This window comes from Bolinopsis microptera, chromosome 5 (assembly GCF_026151205.1).
Source record: "Bolinopsis microptera isolate Bmic1 chromosome 5, MBARI_Bmic_1.0, whole genome shotgun sequence".
Taxonomy (NCBI): Eukaryota; Metazoa; Ctenophora; class Tentaculata; order Lobata; family Bolinopsidae; genus Bolinopsis; species Bolinopsis microptera.
The window spans coordinates 297,441-314,527 of NC_087076.1; the positions used below are offsets into that span (position 1 = coordinate 297,441).

Consider the following 17,087-nt stretch of genomic DNA (forward strand, 5'->3'; position numbering starts at 1 on the left):
TTTCGTTAATTACTGGTACAAGGATGGTACTCCACCAGCAATTACCAAGTCCGGCTTCTATGTACACAAAATATTAACAGTTCACAGTATCATCGTGAAGAATGACTAGTCTTTATGCATAAGTTGAAAGTCTAGTGCCCACTTCTATAAAGAAAAAAATGCCTAACAGTGCACCAATATTCAACGTCGCCGACCCGGATTCGAGTCTCACATCACAATGGTCAGATGAATACGGTAAACATCCTTACAATAATGCAGTATTCTATAAATGTCCATTATTAGCAATAAACCGATATAGTGTCGCAGCAACTTCTTTGCCGAGTCTCTTCGACCCTAACATCTATAAAAGGTGCATGCTTATTGATCAACAAAACGAGGGCATTGCAGACGAATGGCCCAACTTTATGTTATATAATGATATAGCGGGACTAAGGAAATAAAAGCGGAACATTAACCGTAATGGCAATGCTGATAACAACCTCGTCTTAATACCATAGGCACGTCCGCAAGCATTACCGAATCAATTTCACCGGTTGACTCGGTCCTTTCAATTCGTAATAATTGTTATATACATATATTTTTGAGTAAACATTGGCTGGTACTTCGGGCCGGTCCCCAACAAATATATGTGTGATATAACAGTATTTATTCTTAAGCATTATTTCTCGACATGAAACTTAACCATTGCTACAGATTATGTTATTTTAACAAATACTGATCACGAATCTGTCTCCATAGACTATAAAGGTCGAGACGGGAATAATAGCGGCCGTTCACAAATCAAGACTTACGCACGCATTTCCCGTTTATATGCTTTTTTAGTAAGTTAATAAAATTACCTACTGAAAGCATGATCATTAACTCCTTGATACTGAAGGAAAGAAGAGAGTGAACGTACAACAGTTTGTGACAGTGTTCGAGGAAACAGAGGATGTAGCTAACCACAAGTGGCTTGTATCAGTGCACAGGTCTAACGACATTATACTTCCTGATAGAATGACTGGAGAAGCGGTTCTCAAAACCTTTCGAATGAAGGCCCTTGATCAATATTATTCTCTCAGTAAGGTTTGTGTGTTCCTCGTTTTGATATTTTGTTATTTTTAGGTATAACCCCGAATACTTATTCTCTATAAGTATTCTCTATAAATATTCCCTACATTGCCGAAGGCAATGTAGGGAAAAAATCAATGGATCCTTGATAAAGGTTGATGAAGGTTGATTACTGTCTTGAAAAAGAAGATTAACCTAATCTTTTCAGTGTTTCATGTCGCTGGATAAGGATGGGAAAGGAAAACTCAGCAAGAAGAAATTAAAACAAGCTCTACACGACTTCTGTATTCCGATCAGTAACGAAGAATTCCAGAAACTTTGGCTCCAGTAAGCGGTTAAAATGTTGTCTGTTAGAACTAGACCCTGAGATCACCAAAAATGAAACCCTCTGCCCGAGTACACTATGAATTATAACTTGTGACTAGTTTTAACCAATTCCCTAACTAACTATTAAGTAGGGGGGGGGGGGGTCATGACTATTTTTTAATGTCCCGACGAAAATGCCAAATTCTCATTCTTAAAAATTATTTTTGAGTATTTTTGAGAAAAGTTTCCAGGAGAGGCGAATACTCATTCTCAACAAGAATTTCGCCGCGGTTAAACCACGCACGATCAATTTTCCTTACGATGTACTTGTACCATTAATTCTTTTAAGTGCAAAGTTTGACTGGAAAAAATTGCAACATATTTACATACTATGTTCTTTATAAATGAGTGGGATTCGTGCATGGTAAAAATTTACGATTAATTTGACCAATGCAGCGCCGCGCATCAACATTAAATGAATCCAGAAAATTGCGGAAAATAACTTTGCGAGGAGGAATTTCACTGTAATTAATTAACACATGGCTAGCATCGCGCGCAGCATAACAGACGCTTCCTATACAATTAATTATAGGGGAGTGATCTATATTGCGAAGGAGCAGACTTTTGTCATCAACGTAGGACCGTCGGGCCACCTCATATATAATATATCCAAACCCGATTACTTATTCCCTACGATCTTTTTGCCTTCGGCAAGAGTAGGGAAAAAAATTGATTTTGAGTATTTTTGGACCACATTGCACTGATATGAAGAATGATTCGGTTATCGGTATATCACTATTTTTGAGTGGAAAATCCTGAATTTATCAGATTCAAAAATAATTTTTGAGACATTTTTGAGTATTCCCGGCGAAAATGGTCAAATTTTCAGATTCACAAATTCTCAAAAATACTCATGACCCCCCCCCCCCCCCCCCCCCCCCCCCCCCCCCCCCCCCCCCCCCCCCTAAGTATTAATTCTTTAGTTACCCCGGTTGCTATACTACCATGTTTGTTGTGATAGGAGATTATTTTTTTCAGTTTCGATGATGATCGCACTGGATTCATAGACCACGAGCAATTTGTCCGAAGAGCTGCCGACGACTTCAACCCGGGAGATAACGCTGGCACTAGCACAAACATAGTGACAAACAGCCAGGATGCAGCCACTGACTTTAACACCGGACAGCTTTGTAGACGAGAGGACCTCCTTCTTAATCAGATAAACACGCTACAGTGCATGAGTAATGATGACTTGGAAAATAAATTCAGGTTATAATCTTTATTAAGTGAACCTGGCTAACATCGTGTCCATTAACATTCAGTTTAACATTTTAACATTAAATAACATTTACATTAATTCCCTTGATTAAGTTTCATGTCAGCTCATAGAAGTAGTATTGAACTAACAAGTTGGTGGAGTGATGTTAAGGTGGTACTAAGTACTTTCCACGAATGACACTATTGTACGGCGCATGAAAATTTTACGCCGACGGCGTAACTTGATGAAACCATATTTTTGGAAGCTAATTTTAGTCACAAAGGAGCCTTGGGACCAAAATTGGGTAAGATAGTGTGAATGAACCATCGTAGTTAGTTACTACATATAGTGACGCCTAACATTGTGTGTTTCCCTTCGTGTCCAAATGCAATATATAGTGACTATATCATATATATATATATATAATATATATATACTAGAAACCCGCTAGTCAAAAGCTTTGTTCGAGGAAATTTGAAAAATCATTTATGTTGAAATTTCTCTAATCTCTTCATCATCACAGCGTTGTTAGTCTTTGGATTCCCTAAACGATACTTTTTACCGCATCAAAAAATATCGATCACAACCAAAGCTATGAATAGTCATAGCGTGAGCGTAAATGTGAGCTTGAGTCATGACGTTTCATAAAGCATGGCAACGCGCGTTGCTAATATGTTCTTGCTCGTGCACGTGCAATCTCTTGATGTTGCTAAGCAACGACGCAGGTAACCTTTGATGAAACATCGCCATTATTCTAACGTTAAATTTACCTCACTTCCGATGTTAATTATACAAAATCTTAAGCCTCAATCAAAATTCTAAGAATGCTGTCTTCTATTCCTGTCCTTTTTCTACAACCCTGGTAAAAATCGCGAGGTTCCAACTCCATTTGCGAGCTAAAATTGGTCAGGAAGAAGGGTCGGTTTTTGGTCAATTTTCATGTCCCCGTTGCCGGGGGGATTTCGTCAAGTTTATCGGCGACATCTGTCCGACAGCGACATCTGTCCGACTCAGAAAATAGGTTATTCGGACAATAGTTTATGTCGGATCCTACCCAACGATTTTCTTGAAACTTTCCATAAAGTATGGTGGTTATAGGACGGATAATCTGTGTAAGTTTGAGCGAGTTTCTATGTGCCAAATTTGAGATATCACCTTTTAAACACAAAAAATATCTCCAATTCGGTGGTTTGCAGTGGTACCAAGGCATTTATCTGGAGATCCAACGATACAATTTTCTTGAAACTTTCTAGATAGTAAGATAGCTTTAAGACAAATAATTTGTGCAAGTTTGGGTGAATTTGTGTCAAATTTGAGATATCACTTCAAACACAAGAAAATAGTGCTGTCGGACAGATGTCGCTGTCGGACAGATGTCGTGTTACCGTTACAAGTTAGGGTATGGAAGCTGAAAGTCGCAAAAATGCACAAGGCTCGTGTATAAAGCCCTAAATCGAATTCCTCAATTTGTTCCGTTCATTTCGAAGACAGCCTATATACCTACATATGCTATAGTTATTTTTATGGCGTTTTGGAAGCTCCAAAATGTCATCATCGCGATAATTTTCATTTTTGTTCATTCTATGAAAATGCGGCAATTTTCTTGAAAACAGTTTATGTTTTTTGGTTGTTCAACCAAACAACATAATAAAAGCTTCATTTTGTAGACTTGAAATTGCCAAAAAAATGTTCCAAGATCTGTCCCACTTGTCTCAAAAGTCCGGACTCGACTACTAAGACGGCGCGCGCGGTACGTTTTTATTGATTAAAATACTTTGCCTCTCGCAGTGTTTTGCCAGTTAAATTATTATTTTATTTTGTTCTATGTTATCACCATCACGTTGCTACGTAAACACGCCAGCAAAGAAAGCACATCTTGATCACGTTCGTTATAATAAGGCATAATTATTTTCAGGCTCAACATGCATGAGCATTACCCTAGCTTGAGATCGGCGTTCAAGGCTGCCGATCGTGAAAATCTGGGCTACCTCCGTAAAATGGATCTGAGGCGAATTCTGTTTGACTTTAACTTTCTGGTCGACGACGATCAGTTTGAATTTATTATAAAACGCTGTGGTATGGACAAAAAGTCTAGGATGAGCTACGAAAAGTTCCTCAACTTCTTCGAAAGTGCCCAATCTACTCCACCAGGCATTGACAACTTCGATGCAGTCGAAAACAGGCAAGTTATTCTCATCTTTAAATCTTGTTGTCAGTGTTCATCAAGGTTATACATCATTTCAAGTATCATTTACAGTGGGGTGACACATGGGGGGATTACTACACATGATTACATAAACGTGGAATGCTGCAACAGTAAACAAGTTAAATGATGTGAAGTGTGTAGGTATGTATCTAGTGTGAAGCAAAAATGGCGGGAATGGCATTGACCAATGGGGAGTGCGAAACGTGGGAGCTAAATATGGTTTGATTGAGAAATTGGAGTAGGTAATGTGTTATACTACTGCGAATCGGAAGTGTGCGTCATGTGTGAAAGGTGGGTCCCTCACTGAAAAAGTAAACAAACCTATATAAATATCACTTCATGTGTAGACGAGCCCCTGTACTGAAAAGTATAAAATATGTTACACCCTGTTATTATGTACATACTTGTAACTAAAATCTTGTAATATAATGGTTTCTAGCTCATCTCTGATCTCTCTCATTATAATGCTACTGCTAGGTTTAAACTTCAAAATAAGCATTGCCTCTCTGTTATCTTTCTTCTTGCTGTGTTGCTTTCCGGATTTTGCCCTCCCCCTCCCACCTCCCGACATAATATGTTTTGGCCATTTCTAATCATCACGATACAAACAGTTAAGGCCAGAGGGGGGGGGGGGTAAACAGTCAATCAAATTTACAAAAATTTTATTCTTTAAATAAATTCATTTTTTGATGACCAAAATTTAGCTGATATTCACATATTTGTAGCTGCTTAACTTTTTTTGATAAACGAGGTTAACCGATTCTTTACTCCTAATTTTCTTTTTTTTTAACAGTTAACCTCATATTTCAAGAACAGAGGCAAATCTAAATTCTAGGTTAAGTTCATAATTTTCATATTTATTTCCATTAATCTGTCTTTACTGCGTCTATTCAGAAACAATCAGAAATTTGAATGAAAGAAACATCACCAAACTTTGTATTAAAGGATGGATCAATAAAGGGGGGGGGGGGGGGGGGGGGGTGTCAACCATATTAAAGTATATTAAAGTATATCCCCGGGTCAAAATCGGAAAAAATCCTACATTTTAATATACTTTAATATACCTACAATTAGAAGATTTATATTCTTCGTTAAGATTTACATGATGAACTATATTTTTCACTCAGATTCGCAAGATAAGCCTGTTTTAGGACTAGTACATGAATTTCCATCCAGATTGGTCAAAAATTGGCTGAGCTATGAGCTTAAAAAAATATGCCCATATTTGGGCATACGCTTTTGCCCAAATTCGCTTTTGCCCAAATTCGATAAAATTTCAATATTTTTTAATGAGACTAACTCTATGTGAAAGATATAACTCAGTGTTTGTTGAATATAGTGGATACTAAGTAAAAAGACCTCCATGAACAAAATTGGGAAAATTGCACATAATATCTCGGTTCGGAATACTAGCCAAAATGACTTCATTAAAATTGAAATAACTCCATCAGTTTTCAATATTTTTTCAAGAACTTTTTGGAATCGATTAAGAATTGCATTTCAAGCTTATTTTGGGCAACAATTTTTGATGTAGGCCTCCAAGGAGATAGGGATATATTAAAGTATATTGTAGGTATATTAAAGTATATTAAAGTATATCCCCGGGTCAAAATCGGGAAAAATCCTACATTTTAATATACTTTAATATGGTTGGCCCCCCCCCCCCCCCCCCCCCCCCCCCAATAAAGTTCCAATGAGTGGCCATGATGTGACTTCAGAGTACCTGAGCATATCTTGCAGATAAGCTGACCTGTCAATCCTATTAAGGACTTGTGAGATAGCAGTAAGATTTTGAATGCAACCCTTTTCTTAACATCTATAGCCAGTGATGATTTATTAGGTCATCCTTAAGATGGTATTGCTTTTCCCCAAGTTTGGAGAATAAATAGGTTAAACTGGGATTGCCCCATCCCAGCGACCACATCACCCCTAATAAACCATTAAATAGCATGGGAGACAATGCAGAGCCTCGAATTATAGTGCAATGACTTCGAATAAACCGATTTTGCCTTTTGTTGGCTGCCCGAATGAGGAAAAATGAGGTTGGAGCCCCCCTAGATATATTTAGCGGTAAAAAATTGTATTATTAACTAAAAGATTTATGTTGATTAGTATTTAATGAGTCATTTAATTTTATGCTTCAACAGGATTGCTCCACATATTTCTTCCTACCCGGATATCAGTCCGACCGAAGCGGAAGTCCGAATGAGATACTGTATCTCTGAGATAAAGGATGTGTTGTTGCAAGCGTTCGGAGCGGTGGACCTCCTGGAGTATGCGAGTGTGGGGGCGGATGTTGTGAGACGAGTTTTGGATAACTTCTGTTTCATCATGACTAACAAACAGTTTAATGTGAGTATAATAATATGTTAATTGGTGGTTTACAATTTCTCTCTGTTGGTCGATATTGATACACCAAGATGAAATTCAATCTGCACACGTTTGGGCTTACTACTCAATCCCTGAAATGCCCGATTTAGATAATTATTTTCGGTATGACTTGCTATCATCACTCATAAATGAGAAATCCATCAAATCAATTAAGAATTATGTTCCAGCTTCACTCGATTATCTCTTACAACACTTTGACTATTACAATAGTGTAATAGATATTATCATAGCTGAGGATATCTTTGTTGCTAGTTAACAGAAAGTTATATTATAGGCTGAATTTTGAAATAAATTCGTTAAGTTCGCCGCGCCACATTTTTTTAAATTCGTTAAAATTCGTGAAACATTCTGCTATCAATTTTAACCGTATTTTTTTTGTTAAAATCTTCACGAAATTTTTCTCGGAATTTATTTTTATAGTTGTTTATGGACCACGGGGAGAGGTTTCTATCAGCTGCTTTTGGTCCCATGAAATATATTGTTCCTAGCCGGTCAAAGTTTATATTATGTAGTTATACTGCGCGAGCGAATTTAAATTGTGCGCCCTGAAAATAGAGTCTAAAAATCTATCTTCTCCTACCGTTTAAATCGAAAATTACCTTTACTTGCATCATTCAGAATATGTACTATGTTATATGTACATATATTCCAGTCATTTAAAGACATCTACCTGCAAATCTTCAGATACTCCTGAAACTTTGCACAATTTTTTTTGCCATGGCCAACGCCCAGGAGGGCCCACCCAACTGTCCCTTTGCTTCTAAATATCATAGAGACTTCGAAATAGACTTAAAGTAAGCCGCATATGTATGTTAGGGGGGGGGGGACTAGAGAAAATGTGCACAAAATAGAGCAAAATTGGTTAAATTTGCCATTTTTGCCTCCCGTTCTATGATAACTCGAAAAGTAAGCATTTTAGGGTACATGTTGCTTCATAAGTTGTATATAAACATCAGGCACGTAGCCAAGGGGGGGGGGGGGGCAAGGGGTCTGCGACTCAACCCCCCCCCCCCCCCCCCCCTCAAAAAATCATAAATGGTTACTGCGAAATAAAAAGTATTTCAGTTACTCAGTAGTGTGAACTCTGTGTAGGTATTTATTTTCAGACTGTTCTCACTTGCTATAAATGGATAATATTGCCCTCAAAATTGTTTAAACCGACTTTTTATAAATTGAATATTGAGACTAGTGCATTAATTCATCATTATAGATTTTATTCGCGAGGCGGCTCGAAGCCCAACTCGGAAAAAAATCCTGGCTACGTCCCTGATAAACATAGCCATTCTGCCCAATTTGCATTAATTTTTAAAAATCTCTAAGACCTTCATAGCCCAATATACGAGATACCCATATTTTTGCATGATTTCTGGAACCGAAAATCAGTTTTTCGCCAATAACTGAAAAAGTTAGCACTTTAAGGCATATGTTTCTTCGTAAGTCATATACAAATATGCCAATTGCGGTTCTTTAGCACTCTATCCGAAGACGCTATCATGCTCCTAGTTTCATGGGTATCTAGAGATTTGCAGGTACGAAACCAAATATGTCCATAAATTACTGTACTACTATACTAGTACTATACTTTTCTTTTTTTTTTATCTAGACACTTATTTTACTTCGGTGTATTCCAACAGCCACAATGTTACACAAGTGCAACCAGCCAATTACAGGAAGCCGAAGGATCTTTTTGGCCAGTGACGGTTAAGGTAGTGTGTACCATACTTTCTTCGTCCGAGACTTTGCTGCAATGTGCAGCTCCTCATTTAACCCTCACACCCGATTTCTCGAGTATTCGGCTGAGTAGACCGGGGGGCTGCATAGACCACTCATGATCCTTAGCTGAACGTCGACGACGCTCACCCCACGACCAGGCAGTCAGTGGGTTTCGAACTCGCAACCTAACGATTGTAAGACAGGCGTTCTAACCAACTGCGCTACCTGGCCGTTGAAAAAAACTGTACTAGGGATAATTTAGAAGAGATTAGCTGGACAGCATTTTGAGATTAACTTTTAAAATTTTGTATTCGATTCTGAAAATCTTGAACGTCAAAAAAACGAGGTCGAAGATTTTCAAATTAATTTGAAATTTCATTGACCGATCAGCTGTTTTGGTGCGCATATATACTATATAGGCCCGAAGGGCGGGAGGGTCATTTTTTACTGTTTTTACTGAAAAATGGCCTAATTTGTATCATTATAATCTCTAACACCCTATTGTTACTATTGAATGTTGATTATTATTGACAATATAGGTAGGGTGAACGATTCCAGACATCTAAAGATTATCTAGAGACCCCCAGGGTGCCCGTATCCATGGAAACGGCTCGTTTTGAAAAAATGCAAGCGAATTTAGCCAAAATTTGTAACCATACAAAGACTTTTAACATGGCCTTAATTAGCCAGAAAGGCCATAATTTGTATTGGAAAATGACTAAACTCAATACTGAGTGTGAATACGGGTGGTACCTGCAAATGTATTCATTAAGCATTTAGAGTTCTGTAAAACTGCAGTTACAATTGTGCTGAGTATTTTTAGTATTTACGATCGATATCAGATCTCGATCCCTACATACTTCCAAAATTTAAATCTCCAACTTTCTGCACAATATACTGGAATGTTTTTTAAAAAGTGATATAGAAATAAAATCAACGATTTAATTTTAGGAAAGTAAAATTAATTCCCTGGTTTCTTTAGTCAGCTTTAAGTCAGGAAATCAAAGTATGTAACGTCGATATCAAACCGATTATTGAGCGATGATACCTAAGTAGTAGTAGCTGATTATTAGAAACAGCTAAAAAGATTATTTTGAGAAAATTCCCATGAAGACTCTGGATGATTTTTCTCATCATTGTTCTTGATATCATAGACAATAACGTGGTACATAAAACTTTGGTTTAGAGTTTTTTTCACAGATGCAATGGTCCTTGTACATATTGAGTTAAGTTGCCCATACTAAATGATGTGCCCTCACTAAATTTGTCAGAAGCTATAAATATTAAGTCAGTGCCGACTCTGCTGTAGGCACGTTGTGACATTTTCAGTGATTTATTAAAATTTTATCTTCTTCACATTACAAATTGAGATATTTTCAGTATCATTCTTTACTATCAAGGTTATCACTTATCATACGGTTATTTTCAGTATTTCTCGAAAAAGTTCCCTTATGTTTCTGATGGAAGTGTGGATTACAAGCAATTTTTGGATCACTTCTCTGTGATCGATACTGAAGAGGTTGGTAACACAGACTTTATACTGATTACGTAGAATAAGCAGCCAACATAATATATTGAATATTGATACCACAAAATCAATTTTTCCTTGTTGACCGAGTATTTATAATTTTGCAAATCATAATTATTGACATTTGACAGTTTTTTATTGTCTAATTGTTAACGGAATTGCAGTGCCCTATTGATATTGATCGTCTGAAAAAGGTGAGTTGCATGGAGATAATGCATGGAGATAATGAATAGTCTGAGGGTGATGGTACTATGCATGTGTTACTTTGATTTTTGTGCCCTCTCTCTCTCTCACTCTCTCTCTCTCTCTCTCTCTCTCTCTCTCTCTCTCTCTCTCTCTCTCTCTCTCTCTCTCTCTCTCTCTCTCTCTCTCTCTCTCTCTCTCTCTCTCTCTCTCTCTCTCTCTCTCTCTCTCTCTCTCTCTCTCTCTCTCTCCCTCTCTCTTTCTCTCTCTCTCTCTCTCTCTCTCTCTCTCTCTCTCTCTCTCTCTCTCTCTCTCTCTCTCTCTCTCTCTCTCTCTCTCTCTCTCTCTCTCTCTCTCTCTCTCTCTCTCTCTCTCTCTTTCTCTGTGATTCACATGTCTTTTGGTGCCGTTCATTTCACAACGATCTGTTTTTGAATACTTCTCAAATAATTGCTCACATTTTATGGTTATCTTTTAAATACTCGATTAAGTATGCATTTGATCAGTAATCACCACTCATTATTTTTCTCTCTCAGGACAGTAAAGCCTGGTTGGAAGCAGTGCTGGGGCCACATAATGGAGCTAGAACCCCCAGCTCTCGACTCCTCAACACCCCCAGTCGCATACGTCGCGCTTCTTCTGTAAGTTGATTTTATTTTTTGTTTGTTAGAGTAAGAATTGGAATCAGAATTAAATTTACACAGCAACTGACACAGTGAGATAATTGAATGATTCACAGAAGCTTTTAAGAGCTGTAAAGGACACCCAAATTAGTTTTAAAACAGAGTAAGGCTAAAAATTAAACTAAAACTACCGAGATTTAAGCTAAAAATATACAACGGTTAGTCAGTTTAACGAAATCGTAGCCAATACGAACTTAAAACTTATAAAACGTGTGGAATATAAACCAGCTGCAACAAAACAAACACCGTGTCACATCTAGAATCTAGATGTGATAAAATTTTTAAAAGGAGATATAAAAGAAATAACTTTGAGTTTACACTTGAACTCTGTTCATTTTGTTTAATGAACTTCTCCGGTTCTATATAATGTGCATTAAATGACTGCCGTAATCAAATTATAACTTTCGCCAAAACTTTTAAATGTGAAGCTCTTTAGCACTACTTGGACAATCCTTCTTGTCAATAACTAAATAAATCTCAGTGTTCCAACCTGTTAACTACTCCAAAACGCCTCTCGACTGCTCCCTTTGTTTCGGCTGAACATGTCGAACAGAACATACACGGTGCAATCACTGACAACTGGATGGAACTCCACAAATACTTTAAATCTCAGTCATCTAATCATACTTCTGTACCAACTGCTGTCTTTAAAGGTAACATTCGAAGCAAAGATATTATGTTAAGTGAATGTTGAACCTAAAATGTTGTTTTATTTTGTTGTTTCTTAACCCATCCACGTGATAGTTTACCTCCTGCAGATTGTCTAAGTCGGATAGGGATCCAGCTTAGTTCTGGAGATTTGGACAAGCTCTGTAAAAAGTACGATGTACACGGGGACAACAGTATAAACTACTCTGCTTTCTTGAAACGTTTCAGTGCTCTCGGCCGAGTCAGCTCCAGAAATAGCTCCAGAAACTCCCATATGGTAGACTTGGAGATTTTTTCTAATAAATTCTTATTTGGAAGACACTCACTTTGATTCTTGACAATATTCCTTTAAAAAGTCTTCGTTACATTTTCAGAGAAGGTAATTTTGATTTGACAAGTGACAGATTCTGGGTTTTGATCGGTCAATAGTGGAAACTGATTGGTTAATTGCTTGTTTAAAAATCAATCAGTTCAACTCCCCACTGGTATCCCGATATATACCCTGCGTAGTATGTTAATCAATGTGGATCAGAAAATGGTAACAAGTTTTTTTTCAGTCTCTCCGTTCCGGTCGAATCAGTAACTTTAGTTACAACTTGTCCCGAGCTGCATCCTGCACCAGCCTAGACTCCAGACCTGACTCAGCACAGTCCGTGTCCAGGTCTCTGGTCAGTCAGGCGAGTATAAGGAGATCTACCACCAACCTCGGGGACCTCACACCCGGCCCGGGAATTGAGCCTCCGGAATACGTCATCTCCAACATTGCCTCTCATGTTGTGAGGAACTGGAAACAACTCAGAAAGGAATTTAAGGTCTGTCTAAGATGTGATTATGGCTGAGTAGAAGTTTAATGTTCAGTTTGCTAGCACTGTCATTGTTTTTTCTTCTTATTTTTTCACAAAACTGTTCCTAAATGAACTTGAAAACTTTAACAATAATCTATTGGCGCGCGCTTTATCTCCACAGAAAGCACAATCAATTTGATACGTATGAAATAATTCTATAACTTGCTCGATTAAGTTAAACACTACAGGCTTTGTTCGATAATTTTGATTCTTTTCAGAGTTACGATACCAGATCTAAAGGTTGGATTTCAACTCAAGATTTTAGAAGCGCAATGCGAAGTAACCACGTAGACATATCAGAATCAGATTTTAGCGATCTCATTCACTTTTACGATTCGCAATCAGCCGGAAAAGTTTATTACAACGACTTTTTGAGAGCGTTCTTATCGATGACGACTGTGGACTAGAATCAGAATTTAGCGAATTTGCTGTGCAGATGAGATGTATCAAGGTTCATGTCGAGTGGAACAGCCCACAAGTTCCTGTACGACAGTAATCACCTAAATATATTCCTTTTAGTCTCAATTAAATCAATCACGATGCGGAAATAACAACAAAGATTAAGCTTCTTATGATTGAATAATATAATTATATTTCAAGATTGATAATTACAAAATGTAATGTGATGGCTGACTTTTGGTAGGTCAGATTAAGAGAATTCGCGGTTGGAAATACTTATAGAGAGACTTATTGATCTCTGATTTGAATTACAGCATGCTTCTGTGATCAGCTTTGTGTGTAAAAAAACTTTATAAAAAACAATAAGTTAAATAGAATAAGGACCGTTCATATATTACGTCTGCAAAATGTTGCTAATTGTGAAGAAAAAGGTACATTAGCGTCAGCATTTCGGCCAATTTCCAATCTCTTCATGGACGCTGATGTATTATTTTGTCCTCTTCGTGAAGGGGTTTGGGGTTATTTTAGGGTCCGGACTCTACGGCGTGAGACTCTACGGCGTAAAATACACTCGCTATCAGTATTGTTTACATTTGAAAGTTTATATGATATTAACGACCCGGTAATATCTATAGTACAGTATCGTTTTGAAATCGGCTGTGTCCCGTCAGTGTTACATTCCATCGGCTGTATCTTAGGTCAAGATAAATATTTCTTGATGTGATAAAAACTGACTTTCAAAGAACACTCGCTGTGACCACGGGCATCCTTATTTAATTTGGAATTAGATCTATTTTGATCGAAAATAGGAAAATAATATTTGCCGCTGTAGAATTCTGTTTTTTCACGCCGTAGAGTCCTAGTTTGTACGGCGCCGCCGTATAGTCTTAGTCTTACGCCGTAGAAGTAGAGTCCCGGTTATGTTACGATGTATGCCACTTAGTACCTTGTACATTAAGTGAGCAGTTTTATAATGATTTAAAAGTCTTTTAGAGTTTTAATTTTTAATGCTTTATAGTTTTTTGTTCAGTTTGTAATAGATTAGTAAATAATAAATATGAGTGTTTTCAAGGGGTGGTTTTGTAAAATATTTTCATTTTAAAGAGTGTGATTTCCGATGTTCTGTTAGAGTACTCAGATATTATCTGAATTTATATCACTAGCATAATTGAAAACCAAAATACAGTATCTGTCAAACCTTATTGTAAGGGGCAATCGGGTGAACACTACATAAGTACTGCATGCTTCTAATATAATCGTGTAATCCGGCAAAATATAATGTTAATGTTAATTCTGCTAAAATTTCCGGATTTTCAGAGACCACCCCCTCCCCTTGTCCGGGGGATTCGTAAGCCGTTAACTACCCTGTTATATTATATTACGTGACCAAAACAGTTTTTGCCCATAACTCTCCAGGGAAGCATTTTTACCCTACGTCACGTCACGTCATGGGGGGTGATTCGAAAATTCATAGCGATTTAGTGGGAGCGAAATCGCTCGCCTTAAATAACAAGAATTTCGCCGCGGTTAAACCACGCACGATTAATTTTCCCTACGATGTACTTGTAGTTGTACCATCAATTCTTTTGAGTGAAAAGTGTGACTGGAAAAAAGTGCAACATATTTACATACTATGCAATGTTTTTTTATAAATGAGTAGGATTTGTGCATGGTAAAAATTGACGATTTATTTCACCAATGCAGCGCCGCGCATCAACATTTAATAAATCCAGAAAATTGCGGAAATAACTTTGCGAAGGAGGAATTTCACTGTAATAAATTAACACATGGCTAGCACATGTGTTGGCGCCCCCCGCCGAAAAGGCGCCCCCCTGTTGGCGCCGGCCCCTCCCCTTTTGGTGCCCCTCCCTAAAATTGAACAAATTAGGTGATTTTAGAGGATACGCCGGTAAAATCTCTAAAAAAGTGTGTATCTAGAGTAAAACGCGCAGTTTTGCTAGTACTTTAGTTAAGTTTTCGAAATTGTCCCACATTCAAACGACGATTTGGCGCCCCCTGCACAGCGGGGCCCTTCGTTACGCCACTGCCGGGTATGACAATGACAGCCGGCCCTGCGGGTTGCTCAAACCAGAGCCCTCTCGCTTGCAGTGGCGCGCGACCGCCGAAGGCGGCACAGGATTCTACTTGTGAAACAAGCGCGTCACGCAGTACGCGTAGACAAATGGCTATGTGAACCCTGAGGGTATGACAGTGATCCGAAACGGTGTATTTTTGGACGCTGATTCCGAATCACCCCCCATGACGTGACGCGGTAACAATCTCGAAGATCGACTGTAAAGTGATTTAGCACGCTCAAACTTGAATCGATGTATTTTCGGACGCTGATGCCGAATCACACCATGACATAGGGTTAAATTACTGGGCGGCGCTCAGCCTGTCATTTCTTGTATCACGTGGTGACCCCCACTGTCGCTTCACTGTAGAGATTCGACGATACAGGGGGAGCCACGCACTCGTGCGCGGCGGGTCATACAACGTATGACAAGTCATTTCGCCTAATAGTAATACAATAGCTTGGTGTCCCCAGTGCCCAGGTAAAGGGTAAAAATGCTCTCCTGGCGAGATATTGGCGAAAAACTGTCTCGATCACGTGATATGACCATATAAGGAAGTTGGTCTAAAGCATATGCGTTAGAGAGAGATTGGGATCAAATTAGAGGGCTAGAATTTTAACAGGTGATACTCGTAATATATCTGTTCCGAGTTGGACCGTCGACGAGTCCAACTCTGAACTCGGCGCGCGTCCTGGTAGGTTGTAAACCTACAACTAGAATTTCGAATATGGAATAGTCATTCAGGCCTCAAGGCCACCAATAGCGTGTTTAAAAAGTCACGTGACCAGTGACAGTCGAGTGTAGAGTGATTAATCATCATCCATTGCTTAGGGTTAGGGTTATAGATAGCGTCGGGTGCGGGGTCATGCATCATGGCTATAAAGTTACTGGCTCGGCTTGTTACTATGCTAGAGGTGATCGCGACGCGACATCGCGTCTTCACAGCGAGCTCATGATCGCGCGCGCTTAACTTTATTGTGCACGTGACACAATTCAGTCAATCAGACCCAGCAAACCTTACCTGGGGACCCCAGGCTGTCATATTTATGTTCATAACTGTCACCAAGATTTAACTAGGTCGAACGGAAAAATTAGGTCTCACGCAGGAATTAGGTCTCACGCAGGCGCGGCCAGAAAAGCTTACCGGCTGGCCGTGTTACTAGAGGTGGTTGTTTTTCGATAGCGCGTGTGTCAGCGCGCGTGACGTCATGTTCACTGCATGCGCATGATCGCTCGCGTGAATTACAATCTGGAGTCATGACAACGACATTACTTTGCAAAGTAATTCATTACCTGAGGACCCCAGGCTATTATGTTCATTAACATAAAGATTTGGCGGAATGACAGGCTGAGCGCGGCCCAGTAAAGTAATTCAAAGTAATTCAAAATCTAGGTTGTCCCAAATTTGGCTCCTGGGGAGCTAACTTTAGTTTTACGAGACGGACATTTTGTTGAAAACCTGAACTTTCTATCCCTTTTACTTCCGAAGTTAGGTCCCTAACGGTAAGGTTTCCTGGGCGGCTTTTAATGTATTTATATTAATATATATCACGCGCCTGCATTAAGTGATTGCATCTTCACAGCTTTTATTTGAACTCCGCGCGCGCAAGTTCATTGTATTTGCACAATTCAAACATTCCAATAATGTAATTGCACCACGTAATATACAATTTAGCCAATTAGAGGACAAAAATCCGCAAAGTTAAAGTTGGAGGACTTCGCCGCTTCGACGCGAACTAGCATTCTTGCTTCGCATCGTCGATCGTTGCTCTGCTTCGCAGAGCAACGATCTCGATGGGTTG

At 38.7% G+C, this 17,087-nt stretch overlaps 2 protein-coding genes across 2 annotated transcripts in view; one reads left to right on the forward strand and one right to left on the reverse strand.

Moving 5' to 3' along the window:
- The window catches only part of LOC134815886 (EF-hand calcium-binding domain-containing protein 6-like), a 32,522-nt gene extending 18,158 nt beyond the window's left edge, over positions 1-14,364 (forward strand). The window contains exons 15-27 of the mRNA XM_063824476.1: positions 878-1,065; positions 1,259-1,377; positions 2,395-2,625; positions 4,530-4,796; positions 6,968-7,172; positions 10,354-10,443; positions 10,617-10,646; positions 11,172-11,276; positions 11,800-11,971; positions 12,077-12,243; positions 12,524-12,778; positions 13,030-13,739; positions 14,066-14,364. Of these exons, the coding sequence (XP_063680546.1) occupies positions 878-1,065; positions 1,259-1,377; positions 2,395-2,625; positions 4,530-4,796; positions 6,968-7,172; positions 10,354-10,443; positions 10,617-10,646; positions 11,172-11,276; positions 11,800-11,971; positions 12,077-12,243; positions 12,524-12,778; positions 13,030-13,218 (2,018 nt within the window). The 3' untranslated portion in view covers positions 13,219-13,739; positions 14,066-14,364. The remainder of the gene's footprint in view (positions 1-877; positions 1,066-1,258; positions 1,378-2,394; positions 2,626-4,529; positions 4,797-6,967; positions 7,173-10,353; positions 10,444-10,616; positions 10,647-11,171; positions 11,277-11,799; positions 11,972-12,076; positions 12,244-12,523; positions 12,779-13,029; positions 13,740-14,065) is intronic.
- LOC134815899 (cilia- and flagella-associated protein 53-like) overlaps positions 1-17,087 on the reverse strand; it is an 889,273-nt gene that overhangs the window by 141,859 nt on the left and 730,327 nt on the right. The gene's annotated exons all lie outside the window — the stretch shown is intronic.